The sequence below is a fragment of the Amblyomma mixtum genome, chromosome 3, assembly GCF_055824585.1.
Source record: "Amblyomma mixtum isolate Tamu chromosome 3, ASM5582458v1, whole genome shotgun sequence".
Taxonomy (NCBI): Eukaryota; Metazoa; Arthropoda; class Arachnida; order Ixodida; family Ixodidae; genus Amblyomma; species Amblyomma mixtum.
The window spans coordinates 309,810,320-309,835,486 of NC_143014.1; the positions used below are offsets into that span (position 1 = coordinate 309,810,320).

Genomic DNA, 25,167 nt, shown 5'->3' on the forward strand with positions numbered 1-25,167 from the left:
AACATGGATTTTCGTAGCGTATATGGCAGTCTCTCTCCCGTAGGCCCCAGAGCTTTGGTGCGGTAGCTTTAACGGCGTTATACCATTGTCTGTCTAGGGGGATAGGGGATGTTAATTTTTAGAGCAATTAAAGCGCTCGTTCGGCCATTGCGACTGCGCGCATCTCTACCGCGATTCCGAGGTCTAACGCCACCTGAGGAGCGAGTCACAGAAAAGGTGCCTTATAGGGCAAGCTTTGACTCATCGCAAGCAAAATTGTTATGATATACTACACTGAATGATGTTTTCAAAGGAACACGTGATTCTTTAACTCGATAGTCTATAAAATACTACAAATTGTTATAAAATACTACGACTGGGACGTGACACATCAGCCACCTTCTCCTTTGTCCGGTCCTTCCCCAGCCACATCAAGTGCCCCCTCTCCCATCGCATATAACTTGCTCAGGAAGAAAGATCAAACCTCCTGCGCATTACCTAAGCACAAGCAGTGACTTTAGATAACCAGGATATCTCCGAGTGGAAACTGTTAAAGGGCGTGTTATGTATGCGCACGTCAGCAGTGGCGCTTCTGTTCTGGTCGCACCATCTCTGAGCAGACTACTCACCTAACAAGGCTCTGTAGCTAGCGCCACCTAAGCAACAGCAACCAAAGCCCCATTCTGAATAAATCTCAGTTCCTCTTCTGTTTACAACTGAATGGTCCATGTAGTCAGTCTACCACACTATGACCAAGCACAACAGGGCTGACAGAATATCAAAGCCCCCCCCCCCCCCAAAAAAGAGGCAGGTTTAGAATACCAAATACATGACTAATATACACGAGGAAATAATGAGTGCCTTTCCAGACATACAGCAATAAATACCTGAAGAAAAAATAGGGACAGACACTGCAGCAGATGAATCAAGGTATCAGGTACGAGGCACAGCTCATGAAGCCAACATAAAGGATCTTGTAGTTAAGTACCACGAAACACACCACATGCCTTAAAAACAATTTGGCAATATAAGTACCTTCTCACATATGCAATAATAAAAACGCATGAAAAAAACAGAAAATGCAACAAGTAAAAGCCTCTGTTCACAGTTCTTAAGCATGAAGAACTGTTGACACACCTATGCAAATGCAACAGAATTTCATAAAAACATGCACAGTTGAGCCACGTTATTATGGACACTTTGGCTCCCGAGCAAAGGTCCACAAAGTGAGTCATCCGTAATAAGGAATCAAAAATATATTCTAAAAAAAGAAGAAACCTTTACGACTGCGGACTGCTTCTCTGCATAGCGATGGGCAGTGAGGTGGAAATGGGTAATCGTGGAGCTCCAGGTACATTACTCAGGTCGCCATTATCTTTTAAAGGGGCTCTGAAATGGGCTCCGATAAAGTTGCGGTATGCCTGGGATGTTAAAGCATGCCACTTCATGAATATCGTCCAGCAAGAATTTTTTCAATGCACTTTGTAGAAGCTAAGTTATCAGAAGCCAAAGTTTGAATTTCAGCGTCACTGCGCCTTTCCCTCTTCTCTCTTCACTTTTCGCATGCTGGAAGGTCGGCACTCCTCCGCCAGCCCGACCTCTGGGAGCAGAGCTTTCTGACCCGTCGGAACTACGTCGCTTGTTGGCCGTGGTCATGGTAGCTGCCTGATGTATGAATGAATCTCACCAATAGCCACCTCTCAACTTGTATACGCAGCTGCGAGCGACGGAGGAGGATTACTAGCACGAGAAGGTCGCCGGGGAGGACTCGCCAACTTTCGCGCGTGATTGTGGGTCGTCTGCTGCGTGTAGAAGTGCATTACTTGGCTGGGGTGTTCATGACAACACACTGCAGTGATTGAGCGATTTGATGTACCCTCCTCGGAAGGTGTTTCAGAGCCCCTTCAAAATCAAGTAGTGCTGGTTTCTGCATATTCGGACCACCTAGTGGTCCATGAGACGCGTGACGGCGCCTCTTGGTGTGATGAAGTATCTCCTACTAAAACTGTTCACATCTCCAGAACTCTGGGCTCACTCAGCTGACAGCTGCTGAATGTGGTTTGCAATGTAGCGCACAGAAAGGATTTTTTCGTAGCCATTCACGAAATGTGGCAAATGGTAAGGTGCATCAACCAGGCACCTTGCCACTGTAAAGCATGAAACCACCCACACAAAGGACATTTGCGCTTTTTCAATGCCCTTCGCTGGTGTTATCCACCCTAAATACAAGGGGCGGAACATCTTGCAGAGGCACTCGGGATTTTGTCCTCGTTGCTTTTTATATTAACGGGACAAAAATATGTGGTTCCCAATGGGCTTCGTGCATTTTCACCACTGTCCGGACCACGAGTTTCCATATTAATGAGGCATAAATACTTTGAAAAAGTTTGATCTCTAGAAAAATTGTCCATAATCAGACTCATCCCTAACAGGGTTTGCATTAATGGGGTGTGACTGTAATCTGAAAGAAGGCAAAGCCACTGCTTGCAAATGGCTCTCTAAGGTAGCTCCAAGTTTAGTGAAATGAGGCCCTGCACTCAACATGTCAAATCAGACCCACCTCGGCAATTTCTTGAATGGGGTCGATGGAGCCATGGGGGAACTGAGGTGCAGATCCCACAAGCTGCAAAAGAGAACAACACTTTTTTTTGTGTGTGTGGAATGGCACAAAGTAAAAAACAAGGAAATGTTCACAACAAAGCAGGCAGCCTAGAAGAAAAGAAGTACAGGGTGTTTCGTATTTATCTCTCCAGGTTGTAAAAAATTATCCTGTGCAAACCACTGGTCTATTTCGGCTCAAGCACTGACCACAGGGGAGCTTAAGATAGTCTGCGTTTTTTGAGAAAAATTTAAACATTGGAACTTGCCTGAATTGTCCGGAATCGGCGAAAAACTGCATTCATCTGCGCGGGGAATTTTCTTTTGGGCGAGTGGAGCAGCAGCTTTGACAGGCTGTGCCATCCGGGGTACTCTGAGACCTACCCTAGCTTCGAGCAGTGATACTGGTTGCCTCGCAGTTGGCCAGATGGTGCAGCCTCTCAAATCATCTATCCCGCTCGCCTCGATTAAAATTGTACGTGCAGACGACTCCAGCTTTTCACCGATTCTGGGTAGTCCAGGCAAGTTCAGATGTTAAATTATTATAGAAAAACGCAGACTATCGCAGGCTACCCTGTGGTCTGTGCTTGAGCAGAAATAGACCTGTGGTTTGCGTAGCACAATTTTTTTCAACCCAGACAGATAAATGTGGAACGCCCTGTAGACGTCATGGTTCATTTGGCTTTGCCTCACACTTGTGTCTTGCTACAGTTCCTAGGTGAGACTTCTTTTAACATCTTCACTTCTTCCCAATGACTTCATCTGCCTGACACGATTCCATGAGTGTGTACTGAATTCGCTTTTTCCTCCACGTGCATTTGTTTTTTCATTAGGTACGCAGGCACTACCACATTACTCTTTGTAAGCATTTTCAACAGCACATGTTACGCATCTGCTCATGCCCTTAGAAGCTCCACACTTCGCGCTGTGCTCATTTTTTAGCATCTAAAACACATTTGCTTGCTTCAAAAGAAGTAAATGACAGAATGCCTCGCTCTGTATCTGAAATGCGTATTCATAGTAAAGCTACAGTGCTTTTTGTTACACATTCAACCACTGAAATCCAGGGTTTGGCAGAAACCCGTCTGGTCGGGAAAATTCGTGGCGGGAAATAACAAGTGCCGACCAATCGTTAGACACAAACAGCGCGAGGATAATTGGAAAAGAAAAGAACAAGACAACAAGGCTTTACCTGGAATCCATTCATATCCAAACCACGTCACAGACGCTAAACCGTAACAAAGGAAATCTACCCCCGATCTACACGCGCTGCTTACGTCACACCATGAAGCATTTAAAATGAACCCTCACTTCATTCTCCCTTTCATTGTGAACAAGGCTCCTGTAGCGGAGCCGAAACGTCTCTTTTTGTTTGTCTAACGATTGGTCAGCGCTTGTTATTTATCGCCCCATTTAACCACTAGGGTGTGCTGGGTTTCCAGGACCAATGGACTGGCTCAAAAGAGCTATTCGTTTCCTTCGTCATTTACTGCTGCCTTTAAATGAGCAGTGAGGAACTAGAAATTCTACGGAACAAGCACACCTGACAAAGGTCATGACATGCTCTTTGCAGCAGCAGTTAGGCTTATGGGGGTTTAACGTCCCAGAGTAACTCAGGCTATAAGGGACGCCGTGGTGAAGGGTTCTGGAAATTTCGACCACCTGGGGTTCTTTAACGTGCACTGACATCGCACAGTACACGGGCCTCTAGAATTTCACTTCCATTGCAATTCGACCGCCACGACCGGGATCGAACCCGCATCCTTCGGGTCAGCAGCCAAGCGCCTTAACCACTGAGCCAGCGTGGCGTGGTGAAGCAGTAGTTATGTCAGGCTACTTGTATAAATGTACTAACTGGTCACTCTGATCTCTGCAACTCTGATCTCTGAAACTCTGATTACTGACTGTCTCTGAGTCATCTAGGTGCCCAAGTGCCACTGATAACCTGTTTTGACTACAGGACACGAGGGCAGGAAAATCAATTTTCACCTCCACAAGTGTGGTCTTCAATGATCAGCCTATAATGCAGCTAAGCCCTCTTACTGTTGCTCATGTGTCCTGGAGACTTTTGTACCCGAAAGTACTTCAAGCCTCTCAAGAACGGGCGGAAGACCTAACATTCAGAAGACAGTGAGAACAAGAAACATAGAAGGGAGAAGGTGCAGTGCAATGCTGCACCATCTTGTCATCAGTACGCCATTTTTGATGCCTTGTTAAAGTGGCACCGTACCAAGGCTGGCATAATCTGACAATCCTGAAATTGGTTCTGTTCCATTTCTGTACTTTCTACCCTTTGTCACTAGCTGAAGTGATGCCACGCACAAAGCTTACACTTTGTTAAAGTCTCAAGCACACCAATGAGAAGGGTGGCATGAGGAAGATTCAGCCAGCGACAAAGGCTGGGAAATATAGGAATGGAATGGAATGGGTATGTTATAGGGAGCATGCATCAATGTCACAGTGGCTGCCATTTTGTGGTGTATGCAGCATGGCAAAAGGCTGCAGGCTTATCGCCACACCTTCTCAGGCTTGCAATTCTAAAACTGCGTGCTGTACCACAAAATGGCGCCTGTGACATCTGAATACCTCCCATGCCTCCCCATTCAATGAAGCCACTCACCATGATGGTGTTGCCGGTGATGGCCGCCTTCATTTTCCGCACATCAGCCTTCATCGTCTCAGGGTCAACTGGAACATGGATCACTTTGATCCTCAGGTATTCACCCGCCTGTGAGGAGACACACAGCATGCCTTTCTCACTCACCACCCTGTCTGATGATGCCAGTGATCTCAGCAAACTGAAGAAGCGTGCTGCTCCCTTCATGTGCGTGTCAGACATGGGAGCTACACAGCATGCTAACCTATGAATTCTCAATAGCCACCAGAAACACAGTGCTGGTTATAAAACGCATCTTGTATGTGTGCCTAGAACTTGGTTAACACACAAGGCAACTGTCTGCCTGTCTAATAACAGCTTTGTTCACACCTGAAGCCCAGTCAGTCACGTGTAGGGTTAACCTAACGCTACACACCTGCTGCTGCGATTAGACACCAGGCGTGACCTGAAAAGCTCCTCATGTAATTGCTAATTCACAAAATGGTGCCATAGAATTCATTCATACCGCTTTGGAGTGTTAAATTTCACATGCATGCTGCTTAAATAAATTTTCCACAGAAGAACACGCCATATGTGAAGCATGTAATCTGCACAAAGGCCCCCTTCAAGGCAGTGAATCGTCAAACTGAACCCTAGTTTAGACAAGCTTGTTTGGCAGAAGCACTCCCTGGGGCTTTAGCAGTTGCAAAGAAACAGTGGAAACATATTTCCATGCTATTAGGTGCGGCATGAGGATGGATGCACACTGTGGGCGCTGTCACTGGCAAATACTGCACCTTCCTGGACAAATGAAGCTTCTCGTTAGCACTTCTCTCACAAACAAGGCACCACATAAAAAAAAAAGAAATGCTGAGCCATTTAAAGTAAGGCCTAATGTATTTCCTGTGTTGTTCAATGGTTAGCTTACAAGCAAAAACTTTTTTCCGCGAGGCCAACAGTCACTAATGCTAAGACACACCCAAGTGGATGGATCACTAAGTTTGCCGTGAAGAGGTAATCTGTCATATCACACAATCAAGTCTCTAGGTGCATCACTGTAATGGGACCCTGTGACATTATTATAGTGCCAAATAATGTAGCACAGAGGGCTCCTCAACCACTCAAAAGACCAGTGCAAAAAAAGGCCTACAGCAGTTAGCACATGCAAACAAAGGCCATTACAGTCTTCAAATTAAAAAAAAAAGGCAAAAAGATTAGAAGAAACTACATGACTCACTCATGAGAAGACAGATTTCTAGCAGCCATTACCACACCTCGCGCACACACACAGCGAAAGCTGGCATGCCACGGCTGTCCTGCCAGAAAAGCCTCCAAAAGTCATGTCACAGCCATTCATGCGTTCAATGATGCCATTGCAGAGACCCACAGTGTACAGACACTGCAGGCAGAGCACCTCTGAAGACAACAGAGTGCCCTGATTCTATAATAATCTATTCAGTACAAGTAGAGTTGAAAAGCAGTTTCTCTCCCTCTTCATTACTAATATCTTGCCCCTCCCCTTTTCCTTCCCTCCTTACTGGTTCGTCGTATTGCTTTTTTTGCTCATTGGCTGTCTCTCCCACTGCACAACTCACCTCTGAAAGAGAGCTTGAAGGAAAGGTGGGAAATGGCACTCCTAGCATTAGTTGTGTTTTTCTCATTCAGTTCTCATGTTCCTTTTCAGTTTTGTTTTTCTCCACAAAAAAAAAAGGAGTGAAACTTGGGGGCACTGCTCTTTGCTTCCATCCACCAAATGTAAAGGAATGGAATGCAAGCTGGACAGCCAACCAATCACCAAGGCAGCCGCCACTACATTTGCTACCTCCTTTCTGCTGACACAACTGATACTACATTTTGACACAATCAGCCCAAAATGAGTATTTTCGCAGCAGAGTAAAACACTAAACATTAACATATTAGTGGCTGCCGCGGTGGCTCAGTGGTTACGGTGCCTGACTGCTAAACCGAAAGACTCGGGTTTGACACCTGGCCACAGCGGTCGCACTTTGATGGAGGCGAAATGCTAGAGGCCCGTGTACTGTGCTATGTCAATACATGTTAAAGAACCCCAGGTGGTCAAAATTATCCAGAGCCCTTCACTATGGCATCCCTCAGAGCCCGAGTCACTTTGGGACATTAAACCCCCCCATAAACCATAAACCAAGCCATTAACATTTCAGCACTCTCACTGGGTGCTAGGACTTCTGCAGTAGCACAGTACAGTGGTGAGCAGCCTTGTCTAGAGCGCTCGGGTGGTGCACTTCCTTGCAAACAAATCCAGATTTTGTGGCAACCTCTAGGGTCCAGCTGCAACGCTTGCACGGAAGTAGCGCCAGATAGCCTCGTAAACAAAGCAAGCACGAAAACTTTGCCCTGTAATGAGGGGCTGCTCTCTAATTTCGGTTTTTGTTACCAAGTGCGCACTGCTCAAGCGCTCTAGACAAGGCTGCTCACCACTGTACACAACTTAAGATTAAAAACTACAAGCCTGGTGTACAACATGTGCCCCTTCATGATTGATATTTTCCAGGCATCTTCAGAGAAAGTGTTCACAGAAAATCTAGTAGCTTATTTCCTCATGGGTAATAAATAAGGTGTTGTATTCTGAGAAAAATTAATCGAACGGATATTCTTACAGGCCATTAGATGGTCTGGAAATGTGAAGTTACTTTCAGGACCAGTACTAGGGCCAAGATTTCCCTTTGAAGTGTACATAATGCTACCTTCTTTCAGAAACACAGACATATCACAAGGACAACCAGTGCATGCAAAACTCTGGAGTCAGCACACTGAAACTGATAACCTTCCCTTATGCTTACATATCACCTCAGAACATGGCTTCCCCACAGGTCCCAGTGGCAAACTGTCCATCAGCACAGTTACCCAAATTAACCTTGAAGCTACGCATTTGTTTTAAAGTGAATACAAATGGACAGATTTACCCAATGCTTTCTGTTATTTCAAGGCTGCCGTAACACCCTAAACCACAAAGCAGCTGCAGCAGCTCCTGTGTGAGAGCGTGTTGCTGAACATTACTATTTGTGGACAGTACAAATAGTACAACAGATAACTGCAAATGTAGATATGATTACATCTTAGCCCACAACATGAATCACATGAGGAAAACAACGGAAAGAAAACAGGACAAGCTCTACGTGGAGACAGGTCAGACAGGACATTTCCTTCTCATCGCCCTTGTCACGTGAGTCATGCTGTGAGCCAAGTGGATGTATGGGCTTTTCTCGACTATCTATAAGACCAAAATATCTAAATGTAAGTATATATTGCACACAATACAGATGACATAACACACTGATGAAAAACTAATACACCAATGGATACTGTTGTATCCAATTAATTCGTAGATACAGATCACTTTTCTGATAGCAAATATAATAAAACTGATAGATGTATTAGATAAACACAATGTTTATTCATGTTGCTTGTTGACTTTCATTCACATCATTCTAGCTAAATGTTTCATGACGAATCATGTTCTGTTGTGGTTTTTTTTTTCCACTTATTCTCCCCCTTTGCATTTTTTGACCTGTCTCTTTTTGTGCGGGTAATGATCAGATAGGTGGCGACTCATATGGTTTTGCTTTTTTCATCCTTGCATGTCCTTGCGCATACATGTGTCTGCCTTATTTTGCTTGTGATTTTTCTGCCACAGTATAAAAGACGCGGTTCAGCTGTTTTCGAAAATAAAGTTGTTAGTTCAGCGCAGTTGTGTCCACTTCTTGTTTGTCGTCCGCCAGCGCTGCCTTTCCAAGAATGATACAGAAGACTATCAGACAAATACAAATCACTTTTAAAATTTTCCACAGGGACATCCCTGTTGTGTAGCACAACAGCACAGTTACCCAAATTGCCACGAGAGTTTTGATGGCCATTCAATAACAGGCTGGATACACGATCTGCCAGTAAGCCCGAGGCAGTGTTGTTCAAGTGAAGTTAAAGGATGCTGCATTAAGAGCCATGATCACACACTGAGTGATGTGCACTGCTTTCAAAAGCAATTTAAATGTGCCTCACCTTGTCAAAGCCAGCATGTGCAGTTGCAGGAACCACCCTGGAAGGAAAATTGAACCTGCTATGACCAACTCACTGCAACTCAACAATGGAGCCCAGCCTCACAAGTCGAGGGACACAGCTCAGTGTATACAAAGCCATGCAGAGTCCATGCCCTCTTGCAGTGGTGCCATCCCCAGACAACCCGAATTCCCAGCAGGCATTGCAGGCCCTGCTTAAGCGTTACAACACCTGACCGTGCTAGACAGTCGGAAGCAGCAGCAGGAAATCAGCTGTGTGCGAGCCGAACCACACTCCCCTAGAAAAGTTGTACAGACACTTGGATCAGACAACACGTGAGGATAGCTGAAACGTACCACATCACCAAAAACTGGAACACATGCATCGGCAAACCTACCGTATTTCTCACAGATGATGCAGTTGCATTCCTCAACAAAAGTTGATTTCACCGTGCACCTTAGCTATTGCTGTATGTTTGTAAACCTTTCATTTTCCGTTCTTATGCGATTTTCAGCTGGTCATGCGTATAAGAATTGTTTTCGATGGCGAATGAAGTTAGTTGAGAGTCAGTGCTCGTCATGTCTCCTTTCTGTCTGTTTTTGCGCTGCTTGTTGTGAAGAACCACCACCAACTCGCTCTACTTCTATTACACACAGTTGGTTGCACGGCACCACTGGCACAGCGAGTGGTACAAAACGTAGTGGTGGCCAGGAGAAGCACGCTACTTGAGCCTGCAATGATTGTGGCACTGGCACAGAATTTTCACTTGAACTGTGAGGAACGCCAAGCGTCCTGAGGTTATAAAGTGCTGCTGGCACTTGGTTAAGTTCCAAGAGACAGGCTTAAGGGGGGACATGGGTCTTAGAGCATTTTTTTTATTTACAGACCAAATACAATAAAACTGCACAGACTTATTCAGTTTTTTCTGCTGATTTCAAATATGCAATTTATTTATTTCTAGGTCAATTAGTTCCTGAGATATTAATATATATCATGCCATTGTCTGCTCAAACAATGGAAAGAAAATGGGCCACCAGAAATTTAATTTTAATATGTGAGTAGATCCTGCAATGTGTGAGGAATGCAACGCTGGAAGCAGTTTTCAGTTTTTTGTCCGTGTGGACAAATAAGCTTAATAGTTAGTTTCATGTGTGTCATGTGTTTTCTGGCACTGTATGCCTGGTTAACTCACTTGAAAACTAACTATTAAGCCCATTTGACCACACGGACAAAAAACTGAAAACTGCTTCCAGCGTTGCATTCCTCACACATTGTAGTATCTACTAACATATTAAAATTAAATTTCTGGTGGCCCATTTTTTTTCTATTGTTTGAGCAGACAATGGCATGATATATACTAATATCTAAGGAACTTATTGCCCTAGAAATAAACAAATTGCATATTTGAAATCAGCAGAAAAAACAGAATAAGTCTGTGCAGTTTAATTGCATTTGGTCCGTAAATAAAAAAAAATGCTCTAAGACCCATGTCCCCCCTTAAGCAAGCCTGTGTCCACTTGACAAAGGTGGCTTGGCAAGCTGAAGGCACACCTTAATTGATGCCTCCCAATGAACCCTCTCACGTATTGCTCATAATTTAGAAATGAAAATTTTTCATCCCAAATAATGCATCCAGGTTTCAAGAAAGATGCCTTGTCAGTTTTCGAATGCAAAACAAAAAGTATTTCTGTACAAGCACGTACAAAGTGCAGCTATGGTTAAAAATCTCAGATCTAGACAACAGCCATTCTCAGGTAAACAGCCAGGAGATCGTAAAATTACTTTCCATTCTGAAGATGCACATGACATTTGAAATTCAGAAAAAAAAATGATACTATACTAGAAGCGGCATGAAAATGACAAAATGTGCTACCAAGCTCACGCTTTTATGAAATACCATTAACTGTATCATGTCATATAATTTGAATGAAGGCCGCTAAATTTAGCTGAAGCAAAGACATCACCACTATGTACAGCACGCTTCCTGAAAACACTGCAAATTTGTACACGATTGGTCAGGATGAGGGAACAAGCAAACCATAGCTGTCTGCATCAAACACATGGTAAAGCAAAGAGACTAGAAATATTTTTTCCATTAACAAATGTAAGCTACAATGCTGCATTTTTTTTTTTCCGAATTACATAAAACCTAGAGCAATCAACTGCAAATTGCCCCAGATTAAATGCAATAACATAAGAAAAGTAAAAGCCATGGCACCCATGGTTGAAAGACAAAACTTGCTCTCTAGCAGGCTTACATAAAAAATCAAGACAATTGCTACTGTGGCGTTCCCCACACCAAATCACTTGTGCTGCATTCATTATGCAAGGTGGCTTGCTAGAGGAGCATTTGGTGAGGAACAATGAAGTTCCATAGTATTTGTAGCATTGTTGGCATGTGGCGGTGCATTTTTTCATGCTTTCTCACCTATTTACTCTACTTGCAGCTACTACACACTTGGAGCTTCATCTGAGACAAACTAGAGTCATCATCACCATCAGCCTGATTAAGCCCATAGCAGGGCAAAGGCCTCTCCCATGTCTCTCCAATTAACCCTGTCCTTTGCCAGCTGTGGCCACCGTGTCCCCGCAAACTTCTTAATCTCATCACCTCACCTAACTTTCTGCCGCTCCCTGCTATGCTTGCCTTCTCTTGGAATCCACTCCGTCACCCTTAAAGACCAGCGGCTATCTTACCTTCACTTTACATGCCTGCCCAAGCCTTTTCCTTCCTCTTGATTTCAACTAGGATGTCATTAACACGCGTTTGTTCCCTCATCCACTCTGCCCGCTTCAGGTCTCTTAACGTTCACCTATCATTTTTCTTTTCATAGCTCGATGCTTTGTCCTTAACTTAAGCTAAATCCTTTTCATTAGCCTCCACGTTTCTGCCCCGTAGGTGAGTACCGGTAAGATACAGCTCTCGTATACTTTTCTCTTGAGGGATATTGGTAAACTGCCATTCATGATCAGAGAGAACCTGCCATATGCGCTCCACCTCATTCTTATTCTTCTAGTTATTTCCCTCTCATGAACTGGATCAGTGGCCAGTATCTGCCCTAAGTAGACGTGTTCCCTTACCAGTTCCAGCACCTCGCTACCAATTGTGAGCTGCTATTGCCTTGCGAGACTGTTGAACATTACTTTGGTTTTCTGCATGTTAATTTTAAGACCTACCGTTATGCTCTGTGTGTCTAACTCACTGATCATGCTTTGCAGCTGATCTACCGAGTGACTTAGCAACGCCATGTGACCAGCGAATGACAAATTACTTAGGTATTCTCCATTAACTCTTATCCCTAACTGTTGCGAATCGAGGCCTTGGACCCCCTCCTCGGAACACTAGAGTGAACCACCACTAAGTAGAAAGAAGAGGCATCATACACAGATCCCGTGAGAATGTTGCAAGTGACATGAAACGAGATTTTCGGTTCCCAGCCAAACACATCTGCATCATGTGGGATGGCTGTAGCCGGTGCATTTCCTTCAATCAAGCAGGATCATGCAAAGTAAAGTGTATGTAACCAAGCAAGAGTAGCGCCACTGCAACCATAGCCTTAGCTTTTCTTTTATGCAAGTCAGAGCAAATGAGGGCTTTCTTTGTGTTCTTTCTGTCATTGAAAGTGGTGTGTGTGCCTACGTGTGATGGAGAAGCACAGGCTCCCCAGACTCAACATCATGGATAGACTGTAAATGTCTGCTAGCTGTGACAATCGCCCAGTGAGGCTTTCAGCCTCTCCCGGTGAGAAGGCGACCTATGGTCCACACACTCACATCTCGGGGTAGACGATGCCCTTTTCAAAGTAGCCGTAGTCTCTATGAGCTTTGCACGCCAGAATGAGGCTCTCAGTCCCACCGGAGGTCATCTGCACACAAAAAAGGCTCATATACAAGACGTGTTTGTTTTGCAAGGGCTTTACTGTAGGCCTGCACTGTTTCCAAGTTTCTGCTCCAGCAAGATTTCAAGCCTGGGTGAGTGTGCGCACAGTGTGGAAACCTTTACAGTGCAAAAATGTATAGCACAAGAACTAGTAAGACCAGCACTTTACAAGTATGACATGATTGCCTTTACCCTGCCTTTTCTAGCACAGAGAAAATCACCACTTTGGTTCAGAGCATGACATGCTGCAATACCTTGTTACTGAACTGCCAAGGTGCTTGGAAGGTTCTTTAAATTATTGCAATATCCATCCACTGTAGCAAAAAGTACGAGGACAAACATTATAGTGGTAAGCTTCAAGTTAGGCTGCTAAATTCAATGACTACCAAGCAAGCCTCTATTTTGCTGCTACTGGTCTCCTTGCTTTTGCAGATCCGAACCCACATGGTAAACAGTTTGCACCTTGCTATCACTGCATCCTTAACTTGCGCTATGACTCCCATTTGACAACGTGCCGTTTTCTCGCACCAGACAAATGCTTTCAACCATATGAGCAGCTTAGAAAAAAAAAAAAAAAAACACCAAACTCCAAAAGAGCCAAAACTACTAATATTTAGAAATCAAAATCTGCTTTCCCAACGGTGCACTGTTATGAAATGTCAACAGGGGCTTACATCCGTAATAATGCAAGACACCATGGTGACAACGAAGCTTCAAAGGCCTTGTAGGAGTGACCGTATGGCAGCAGAAATTCACTAGTTTCAGGAAACTGCAAGTGGCAGCTTGCAGACACCAAGTGTGCCGCAGCTTGTGGAGGTAGTTATGAAAGGGCAAAAAACTCAAAGGTCACTCCTACCATCAGTTACTCTGCAATGATTTCTGCAGCCAATCACATCCTGGAGGTAAGGCATTTTGAATACTGAGCTTACCACACCTGCACGATTCAGTACACTAGATAGACTAATTAGTTTTAAAGAAATACGCAAAATAAAGGTGTTCACATGCATATCATCAGAGAATCTTTTCGAGATGAAATACTACAATAATTTCCACAATACTTCTGACAAATTAAATCCTCTGAAATGTGGCCACAATGAGGCTGTGTTGGGTCAATAAGAACAATAAGGTATAAAAGGATGACAGAGTTGCATCGCATGCAGCACACCACACCTGGGCTGATGCAGCCACAAGGGTGCTCCCTACTTCTTTTTGTGTATTAGAATACCAAAAAAACTACACAGTGCAGCTAAAAGGCCATGCAGTGTTTCAAAAGCTGTCCACGACGTACACCCACAAAATGTACTGAATGGTGCCAAAGGAAAGGAAGATTCATTTCGAAGGCCTTCTCAAAGTAAGCACTTTTTAGCCTCCTGTTGTATACAAACAGCGTATTTACACTATGAAGTCATGCTAACAAACTGAACTGAAGATCAGGAACAGGGGGGCAAAGGGGGCAGTCGCCCCCTCACCATTTCTCCACAGGGAGCAGCGCACCTGAGCCTCAAACTGCTTGCACTCAGACTTCGGACAAACGCTTCAATTCAATAGGGCTTCATAGCCAGTCGCAAAGCACTTAATTTGAGTAACCTAAACCAATCATGTCTGAACAGAAGTCGTTGACTGACTGACCCCTGTTCATGAGCATGATTAGCAGAATTCAAATAGCACAAACCTTTGTAATGCAGTCAATAACTCCTTGTGGATACATCTTTATAAAACTACCCACTTCAATTTAAGTTTTATATGCATTAACAAATACACTTTTGAACAATGAAATAAAAAAACAAAAAGTAAATAAAATGGATAAATAATTAAATAAAACATGAATTCACTAAACAAATACAACAAAGTCCTGCCCCTTCATTAAAAAAAAAGGGTTCTGGAGTCCCTGCTGAAGATCCTTCCATGAATAAAGTAAACTGAAGTAACACAGTGGCTCAGGCTAGTTGGTTTGGGTGCATTTTAATAAATTGCCAGAGGAGAAAAATCACAGGACAGTGTATATCCTTTCTGCACAGTTTTCTTCCAAGATGTAAAATAATGTAGGCCTTAAGGGAATGCTGACATCACCTCCTTTGTACTGAAGTAAAAAAAAGACTTTTCAATCAGCACTTTGTACAAACCATATGAGGACTTCCCTTGTAACATATTTATTATGTGTTAGTATGACATGATGTTGGGCTAGTCGGTTCATGGTTAGAGCGAAACAAAACTGCGCGAAGACGACGGGACAAAAGAAAGGCACAAATGGGACAAAAGAAAGGCACGAATACACACACACAAAGCGCAGACGACGGGACAAAAGAAAGGCACGAATACACACACACAAAGCGCAGAGACGGGACAAAAGAAAGGCACGAATACACACACACAAAGCGCAGAGACGACGGGACAAAAGAAAGGCACGAATACACACACACAAAGCTAGCCCAACATCATGTCTTACTTCAATACATTTCTTCTACTCTGGGCTCTACCACTCTTCCCTGCGCTTTGTGTGTGTGTATTCGTGCCTTTCTTTTGTCCCGTCGTCTTCACGCAGTTTTATTTCGCTCTAACCATGTGTTAGTACTTGTAAAAGACTTGCACGGTCTCTACATTAAGTTCATATACTCAAAATGCCTTTCACTAGTTTCAATAACTGTTGGCTTTTTTCATTAACATGCCATATTTGGCAATTAACTGATACTGCGTGACACTAGGAACAAATCATGTGAAGGATTAGCATGACATAAAATACGCCTGCAGCCTGCACTACAATTTTTACTGTCACGGAGAGGAAATCCTTCGGATAAGTAAAGAAAAAAAAACGAGCCTGCAAACCCAGAAAAAAAGATACCGCCAGCTGAGATATTACAGCACATTTATATATATATATATATATTCTTCTGCTTTTCTAATCAACTAGCTTTAAGCGGTAACATATTCAGTAATATTCTTAATCTAACAACAGCACAAAATAAATAAATAAATTAAAAATCCCTCGTGTCCCTTGGTTTCTGTGGCTGTTGGCTTCTCTCATATTTATAACGAGCCCCTCATCCCCCCTCTCTTGTTTGCTTAATTGCTTAGCGAGGGCCTCGGTTCTGGCAGCCTTGACGCCATAGGAAGCATAAGAGGGTTCTCGCACAGCTTCCACCCTCTCCGTTCGATGACGTTCTACGTCACATCAGCGATAACTCAGGACGTGCTACGTCCGCCGCTTAAGAGCATGGGTGGCGCTGGTGAACACTCTAAAGGTTAGGTTATTTGTAAACATAGATACCCCCGAAAGCAGAAGAATTGACAGCCGTCGCCGTAACTCAACGGTAGAGCACCAGACGCGTAATTCGGAGGTCGTGGGTTCGGATCCCACCGGCGGCATGTGGTTGTTTTTTCTTCTGCTTTTCTAATCAATTAGCTTTAAGCGGTAACATATTCACTAATATTCTTAATCTAACAACACCACAAAATAAATAAATAAATTAAAAATCCCTCGTGTCCCTTGGTTTCTGTATATATATATATATATATATATATATATATATTACTATTGTTGTATATCCAGAAACACGCAGCAAAAATGATGAAAGCAATATTGTATAGCATTGGAGACAAATAAAACTAAACAGTTAAATGTTTACAGTGATGAAAATTTGCCTTCACCAGCACCAGCTCTCCTTAGGTTACTAATCTGGCAATATACGAGATCTCCGCAAGGTGGAAAAAAGCACAGCCATGCAAGTGTCTGAGCGTAGCTGTCAGGATCCTCTATCATGCTCAATTGAAATGAGTAATTTAGGATTTCTGTAGCTACACTCAGTCCCAGTGCAGACTCCACTCACCGATCCGCAGCTGTCAGGTCCTCCGTGAAAGAGATTGCAACACCAACGAATCACCTCTGCCTCCATCTTGCGCACACCCACAAAAACGTCCGAATGCAAAGGGTTTGATCGAAGGTGTCGCTCGTAGACTGAGATCATCATGGCCTCTAGGCGGGGGTCATGCTCTGTGTAGATGGCCCCAGAAACCACTCCCTTCTTCCATTTCACTGGACAGAGTCCGTCGTTGTGGTCCATCTCCTCAAGGATGGACTCCTGGAGATGGCAAAAGCAAAGCCCATGCTTCAGTGTGGGGGTAAAGTGAACCAAAGACCTTGGGAGCAAGCTACTCAGAAATATAGAGGAATGAATGTGAAGCAGACTATTTTTACAATCAAGATGCTCTAAAATTTAACCCTCAGTTCTTTATTTTCTCAGCATAGCTCTGGCCTTTCATTTGACAATTTTGCAATGAATACGTACTGTAAAGACCAAGAAGTTCCTATTCAGGCGAAGACGACGACGAACTTACGACCGTTGCATTGTGCGGCATTGCCATCGCTTTGTGTGAGTGCTCTTGGTGCTCGACCTCTGTGTCTACGGACCGCCGGCACCCAGTACCTCTAACCATCCCAGTACCCATCCTACGGTACCATTTTAGTGCATTATGACTCTACCATTCAATGAAAAGTTTTTTTTCTGACAAAAATCCAACATTTCTTTATTACTTAAATTTCACTATTTACTGGTTCAGGTCAACTCAGCCACCCATGTGTTCATACAAATACGAGGTAATAGGCAGTTCACCTCTTGTTTAAATATACACCACAGCATGCAAGTTTCCATCACAGTTGCACACAGCACAGTAATTAAAGACATTTTCTAGCACAAATGAAAACTGCGTTACAAGTTAAAAAAGACAGTCACAATCCTTAAAACTTTCGTTAGCTAAGCTCTCCTTTCATAGGGCAATTTGAGTTTTGCGTTCTTTTCAATTGTGATGAACGAACTGAAGATTCAGTTGCAAGAGAATTTTTTTCTACACACAATTTTGCACTTATAACTGAATTTCAAGACCACAACTCTGTCCAAAAAAGGCTACATCAGAACTGAAAAATATAGGCACCGTTTCCCACAATGAAACAAAGCAAACAGTGGTTGCTTCAGGCAGTTCTGAAACATCTTCCTCTGAAGCCAAAAATTCTTTGCCTCCAAGACTTCCCCTTCTCCGAGCAGGCGAGCCTGGCACAAACCGTGCTACCCTCTCAGTGCTGAGCCAACCATTTACAACAATGCTGTTGTGTTGAACTGGACGGCACTAACTATGACAAATATGGACAAAGGACAGACCACAAGTAGGATAGGCACTTCTTTTGCTGCTGCTTCTGTCTAACAATGCACTTCTGAGTGTGCTCTTCTTTCTTCTTGCAATTCATGTGACATCAGCCGTGCGGTCGCCTATGCAGGCAACGATAGCAACGCAACAACATGGCAGTCGCATCACATAGCGGGTAATCAAGTTGTCTGGAAAATCTGACACTGACCCCCGCACCTAGGCGTGGTGGAGGGGACAAATTCTGTTAAGTTAATACCTTCATGTCCATGTCTCCTGGGAACCAGGGTGTTGAGTGTTCTTGTTAATTATCTCACTTTGCGCTAGCATCATGGCCCAAAGTGGGCCCGAGTCGAGGTATGACAGGCACGGCAAGCAAGCGTCCAAATATTCAAGCCTCCACTGAATGATACATTGTTGCTAGCGCACATTCGGGATGAGTACAACTGAAAACGTGAGAACAGTCAACAGCCACAACAGCACAACCACATAGTTTCATTTTCAGGGTTTCTCGTGCATCAGCCAACCAGCCGAATCAAGCTGCATGCCCTGTCAGGCATTGATTGGTATGTCACTGCTCTCATTACTCTCTATTCTTGCTCGCCGCTCCAGCACCAATGAGAGTTCCCAAGCAAGGTCCCCAAGCAAGTGAAGCCTTTCAAGTGAGGCCTTGAAAGTCCTCGAATCGCTTCACATCGCAAAAAAAAAAAAAAGCTTTACAAACACCAATGGGACGCTTTGTTCTGGTTTTCTTTGGAATCGCATCGATAATTCAACATTCTCCGAATTACCAGGGTTTTACTGCATTTCCTCTCACCACCTTTCAGATGAAAGTAACTTCTCTTTCCATGCAAAACGCGTACTCAGCCCTTGCCAAGCAGCCATTTTCCCACGGGTCCGAAATATTCCGAATCACCACGTGTTCACACATATATTGGCAGACCAAGGTAAACTTGCTCGCCGTTCCACCAAGATCGCTGCACCACCCTTTGATATGAACGCACTCTCTTACAAAGGATGCCAGCTCACACGACGAGAAGCAGGCAGCGGATCAGACCCCAAGCGGCACATGCACAGGGCCAGAAGGAAGAATCCCGCCTCGACAGGGGCCCGAATCGCAGCTGCATTCGCCCGACTGCGCCGCTCCTCTTTTCATTGTTTTTTTTTGTCTGCAGAAGCTTCGCGACACACCGAGTGATTGCTTCATCCATGGAGTGTCAAATGCGAAAACCAATTCTAAATGTCGCATATCACTGTACGCTCCATTTGACGAAGTACACGTATATAGTATCGTCCACGCCAAGCATACGAACACACAGCAGGCCACATGCAGAAAAAAAGAAAGCACATCTATTTTTAAAATCGAATTACACGTAGCAAGTTCCCCAGCAAACAGCCAAAGTCCCCGTCGCACTGTTGTATGGACACTAAAATGTTTCAATCTAGAATTTGCTCGCCTAATAAAAAGACATCAGCAAAGCCCCTACGCTTTCAAACAGAATAGTCGTGTATCTGCTCCCTTTAGCCTGTCAGTAAAGTGCCGATGCTCGCGCATACCTTGAGGCTTTCTTGAGTTCAGGTAGGATGTACAGAGAAAAACTTCAATAAACAGGTCTAGTTTATGGTCTGTGGGGGTTTAACATCCCAAAGCGACTCAGGCTATGAGGGACGCTGTAGTGGAGGGCTCCGGAAATTTCGACCACCTAGTGTACTGTAACGTGCACTCACATCACACAATACACGGGCCTCTTGCATTTCGCCTCCCTAAAAATTCGACCGCCATGGCTGGGATCGAATGCGCATCTTTCAGGTCAGCAGCCGAGCGCCATAACCACTGAGCCACCGCGGCAGCAAACAAACGGGTCTGCCTGAGCTTGAGGAAATGTGTCAAACCTGCAGGGGATCTTTTTTATATTCTCACTGAAAGCTGCATCTCACCCCTTCCCTTTGTACTAAAATCTGCTGAAGCGCCTTGTGTCATCTTTTAATGTGGTGCTTTACTGTCACTTGGCAGAATGCCAGTGTCCTCCACAGCTGCAGTGCCCCCCAAGGGAGTGGCGAGAGAGAGGAGCAAGCGGTGCCGATAGCGAGAATAGCGGCAGCCATCAGGGTAAGGATAAGGACGCGCACTTGCCCTGCATACACCCTCTTTACACAGGACGCCAGTGCGGACCTCGAGACTGGTCGGCATGCGCAACACGGCCCATGTTCAGGTAGAACCTTCGCCCCAAACCAAATAATTGCCCTGTCGAAAGTGCTAGATGAGTAGGACAGCCTTCGTACTCCCTCTACAAGTTGGGGGATCCACCCCATCTATGTTCCAGCAGGACTAGTTTGAGCTAGATTTTCGTTACGAGACATGCCTGAAAAAATGCGAACTGTGCGAGCAAACGAGGACAAAAGCCACTTTTTAAAAGTACAGACACAAAATTTCAAATGCAAACAAACAATATGATTTGTTTTCTGGGCATAAGAAGATGCCTTCCAGCAAGTGTCAGAGCAGGCATTCAGCAGAACATAATTTAATATGATTTTGAACATTGTCCAAAGGGCAGCTTGAAATTTTCGTACACATCAAGTGACGTCAAAGTGCACTTGTGACGTCACCAAACCCACTGGTTGTTCACAGGAACAACCGCGATGCTGATGTCACCAGGAATGCGGCAGTCCAGGCTGGCCAGTCGACCACGACGACAAGTGCACTTCAGTGCGGGAGCTGACAGAGTCCAAAATTGCCCGTACAAAATCACTTGTAATTACGCTTCGCACTTGTGCTTTGAGCTCATTTTCATTACTACTAGGCCCGTAGGCCACTTTCAAGAGAAAAAAACAAAAGTGGACACTCAAAAACTGTGTTTGCACCCCTTTAACCACACAGAAATTCACACAAGCAAAAAGAATGCGAAAAGATACATTAGCAAAAATAAAACAGCAGCACAAATCAAAACATGGCCATCGCAAAAAAAAAAACAATCTCTTCATCGGAGAGCGACAGGGACGACTTGCTCACACAGCGTATTTTCCAATGAAGAGATAGCTTTTTTTTGAATGGGCTGATGGCCATGTTTTGATCTTTGTTGTGTTCTTTTTGCAGGTGCATTTTAAGTGGTACTTTATTCTTTTTGTTTGCAAGTATTTCTTTGCGGTGAAAAAGCCACTTTTTCCGAAAAATAAAATCAGCTGACAGTTGGCGCCATAGACCTGTCTTTAATGTTTCCCCCTCATTTCCTCGTGCCAGTTCACATTTCTGCACACGTTACCACATCTAGATGCACTTCAGCTATGGCCCTGCACCACTCGAAAAATTCTTCCATCGCTTACCCTGCAGGAAGAGTGATGCCGGCAGCAAAAGTGGTGTGCACGGTGATTGGCTGGGTCACCTTTCGGCAAGGCCTGCTATTGAGAGCCCCGCTTTTAACCACATCTATGTCACATGCTCTTTTCATTCTGTGACGATTCTGCTCGCTAATAACAGCGAGCCACGCAAGTGCCCCTTCAACGAAGGCACGCACTTCCATTTACAAATCTGAAAATAGACTGCCTCCTACGGTTCAATTTTCTGAGAAACAGTTAGGGCCATATCGCTCTGCACATACGACAGATGGCTCAAGTGAAACACTTCCTCTAAATGCCCTCACGGTGTGTGAGTGCGCAATGTGACCTTAAAAAGGCTCTGAAAGGGGCTCTAATAAAGTTGCAGTATGCTTGTGATGATAAAGGACGCCGCTTCACGAATACCCTGCACCAAGATTTTTTTTATGCACTTTGTAGAAGCTAAGTTATCTGTAGTCAGAATTTGAATCTCAGCATGTTCGTGCTTTTCCCTCTCCTCTCGTCACTTACTGCACACTGAAAGGTCGGTGCTTACCTGCCAGCCCCATCACTGGAGCTTCCCGACTCACCGGAGCTACGCCTGTCTATGGCTACGCCGCTTGTTGGCCACGGCCATGGCAGTTGCCTGACATCTGAAAGAATCTAACCAAGAGCTTTGTTTTCAGTAAAATTGGTCTTTTTGTGTTTAGGAGGTGGTATTCTATAGATACAAGCCAACTTCAATTTCTCCTCAGTGTCCCTTTAACGCAAGAACTCACCGGCGTCCAGCGCTTCTCGGGCAGCTCGAGGATGAAGTGGCAGTCGGCGTAGCACTTATTGAGCGACCGCTCCACGTCGAGCGCAATGTTGTCCATCTTCTCGCGGACGTAGTCGCGCACAATGGGCAGGCTCCGCAGGGTGGACAGGAACCCACGCCTCACGTTGGGAATGAAGCCTGCGCACACAGTGGTCGGGCCCGTCACAAAAGTATATGGTCCTATACTCCATCCCAGTATAGTTCCTCGCAGCACTAGCAAAGCTGCGATGAGCGCACAGGCAACGTTGTGACGCCGCAGAATGTAAAGCCAGTATAAAATGGGTATATGAGCATACGGGATAGCGTACTTTAAAGCGTGCACGCGCCAAGCACCATTTCATATCTAGCCTTAATGTACGCACGCGTTACGTACGCCATTTCCAGAGTTTAGCGTGCGTGAATCTTGTGTGCTCCAAAGCATAATTTCCAAAATGGCAGCGCCCTTCGAAGCAGGACCTCTCACTTAGACTGAATTCATCGTTACAGCCGTTTTAAGTTTCCTCACTGGCCATAAATTGGGCACCAAGCTTTCGCATAGTCTCATCTCGCCTATAATAATACATATGAGCGATAACTTTGCTTATTTTTTATTAACAGTGACGAGTCTGCTGCTTCTAGTCCTAAAGAGGAGCGTCGGTTTGTTGACCACGGCTGAGGCGGCGGCGCGAAGAAAGTGCACGCTGCTGCCGCTCGAGTCCAATCGTGTGTTGACAGAAAAGTTTCCCGTTCTAACAACCAGATGATGCCAATAGGCTATCATATCATTTCGTCTGTTTGGATACACTTAACTAACAGTGCGAATGTGCCAAATGACATAACATCATGAAAAATACTTACGTTTAGCGTATGTAAACATGTATGCGCTCATGACACAGCGGCGATTTAAACTCTTTTCTGACCATATCTGTGTACTCCGCGAGCAGACGACACTCAGACTACTAGGACCGGAGGCACATGCTTCGCGCTCTCCTGATTGGCTGAGAAGTTCTCTGCCTCTGGTAGTGCTGTATATGGGATGGAGTATAGAGCTCCTTTCGCGCGAGGAGGCGGAGCCGCCAAGCAGGAGGGAGGCGCTAGGAAACAAACTGGACGGTGGCCTACAGCAGACGACGCTCAGAGTGCATTGCGCTACCTGAGAGTTGCACTAAGTGAAGTGGAAGACGACCACAAGGCAAGTGACTAACGAATCCACTTTTTGTGCAAGTACGCGAAGAACAGCCCTAGAAAGAAAGAATGAGAGAAATGTAGAGATCACGGGGCTGGAGCGAGTAGTGCTGTGCCAAATGAGAGCTGGAGAGCTGAAGGCAGGTGTCTGCCTGAGCTGCATTTTCAATGGTATATAGCATTGCAGAAAGACAGATCAAACTGCCGTGCTGTTTTAATACAATAGCATTTAAGCTGTCGTCTCACAAAAAAAATCACGCTTCTCCGTAGCAACATTCTCTGATTGATCAATTCCCTGATGACGTCAGCAGGGTCACTGGCCCCAATTGACCAATCAGAGAGCACCGAAATATTTGCAATTCAAGCGAAATTCCCTGAGTGGTCGAAAGAGGTCAGGTGACCTTGCGACGCCATCACAACCTGCCCACCGGATTGTGAGTAAACGGCCCACCGTTGCAAAATTCAAAGCAGTTTCGTGGCGCAATGCATGAGCCTTACGAAAGCTTGGGAAGAGCAACCTGGGTCTTGCAAGCCCCATTGGTGGCTGTGTATGAAACAACCACCTGCCGAAGCAGTTGCACATCGTTTAACTGCTGCACCACTGTGCCAGTAAGGGTATGAGGACTCCAAGCGGTCTATGAATGCGATTGTGAGGGTCGTGACGTCATCAACCCCACATAACCACCAGTGGACCAATCACAGGGCACCGCTAGAAGTGAAAATGTGAAGACCTCCAAAATTTGGAGTCTCGCCGCACAAAATTCCAAGGACCCCCAAGATTTGGGAAGTAGGCCCACCTGAGAAAATAACCCTTTGTATTACAGCATAAATTTTTACGCAAAACTGATGAAAAATTTTTCACTGCACGAGCAGATGAGGTTTGGTTTGGTTTATTGGGGTTTAACGTCCTGAAGCAACTGAGGCTACGAGGGACGCCGTAGTGAAGGGCTCCAGAAATTTCGACCACCTGGGGTTCTTTAACGTGCACTGACATAGCACAGCACACGGGCCTCTAGAATTTCGCCTTCATCGAAATTCGGCCGCCGCGGCCGGGATCGAACCCGCGTCTTTCGGGTCAGCAACTGAGCGCCGTAACCACTGAGCCACCGTGGCGGGGCTGCGAGCAGATGAGATGCACAGAAATGGTTCTCAACGAATTTCACAATCTTAGTACAAATAGTTATGTGGGAAAAAGTGGGACATATTTGTCCCGTTGGCACTGAATGGGGATAAAGTAAATGGGATGCAGTTCTCCCATTGACCTACATGGGTTTCCCCACAGTTAGATGGTTCTAACCACTTCACAATCTTGTTTGTACTTGTTTGCTTGTCATTGAACTTGTTTTCACTACTTCTCCCATCTTGGAACACCAACAGCATCTACGCCTTTGTTCAGCTTTCCCAGGGTTGTGTTCTTAACCGATGAGCCAAACTTCACTCGAGATGCCAACTATTTCTGGCCATTTTTTACCCTCCATGTTCATTCAGACGGGCTTCTTGCTGCTTGAGGTTCTGAATGTTTGGCTATTGATGATTTGGCGCTCAAGAAAAGACTTTACATACGATGTTTGAGAATTACCACTCAACATTCAGTCGCTAAATGTCCAACTATTTTCAGCATGGTAAAAAAAGTGCTTTTCTCTTATTGTCACATCA

The 25,167-nt window shown here is 44.8% G+C and overlaps 1 protein-coding gene across 3 annotated transcripts in view; it reads right to left on the bottom strand.

Moving 5' to 3' along the window:
* Sply (Sphingosine-1-phosphate lyase) overlaps nucleotides 1-25,167 on the bottom strand; it is a 421,339-nt gene that overhangs the window by 13,057 nt on the left and 383,115 nt on the right. For all 3 annotated transcript variants that reach the window (XM_089583905.1, XM_089583903.1, XM_089583906.1), the window contains exons 3-8: nucleotides 22,310-22,485; nucleotides 16,910-17,161; nucleotides 12,980-13,071; nucleotides 9,209-9,245; nucleotides 5,198-5,305; nucleotides 2,540-2,602 (exon numbers count right to left, since the gene is read on the bottom strand). In XM_089583905.1, the coding sequence (XP_089440031.1) occupies nucleotides 2,540-2,602; nucleotides 5,198-5,305; nucleotides 9,209-9,245; nucleotides 12,980-13,071; nucleotides 16,910-17,161; nucleotides 22,310-22,485 (728 nt within the window). The remainder of the gene's footprint in view (nucleotides 1-2,539; nucleotides 2,603-5,197; nucleotides 5,306-9,208; nucleotides 9,246-12,979; nucleotides 13,072-16,909; nucleotides 17,162-22,309; nucleotides 22,486-25,167) is intronic.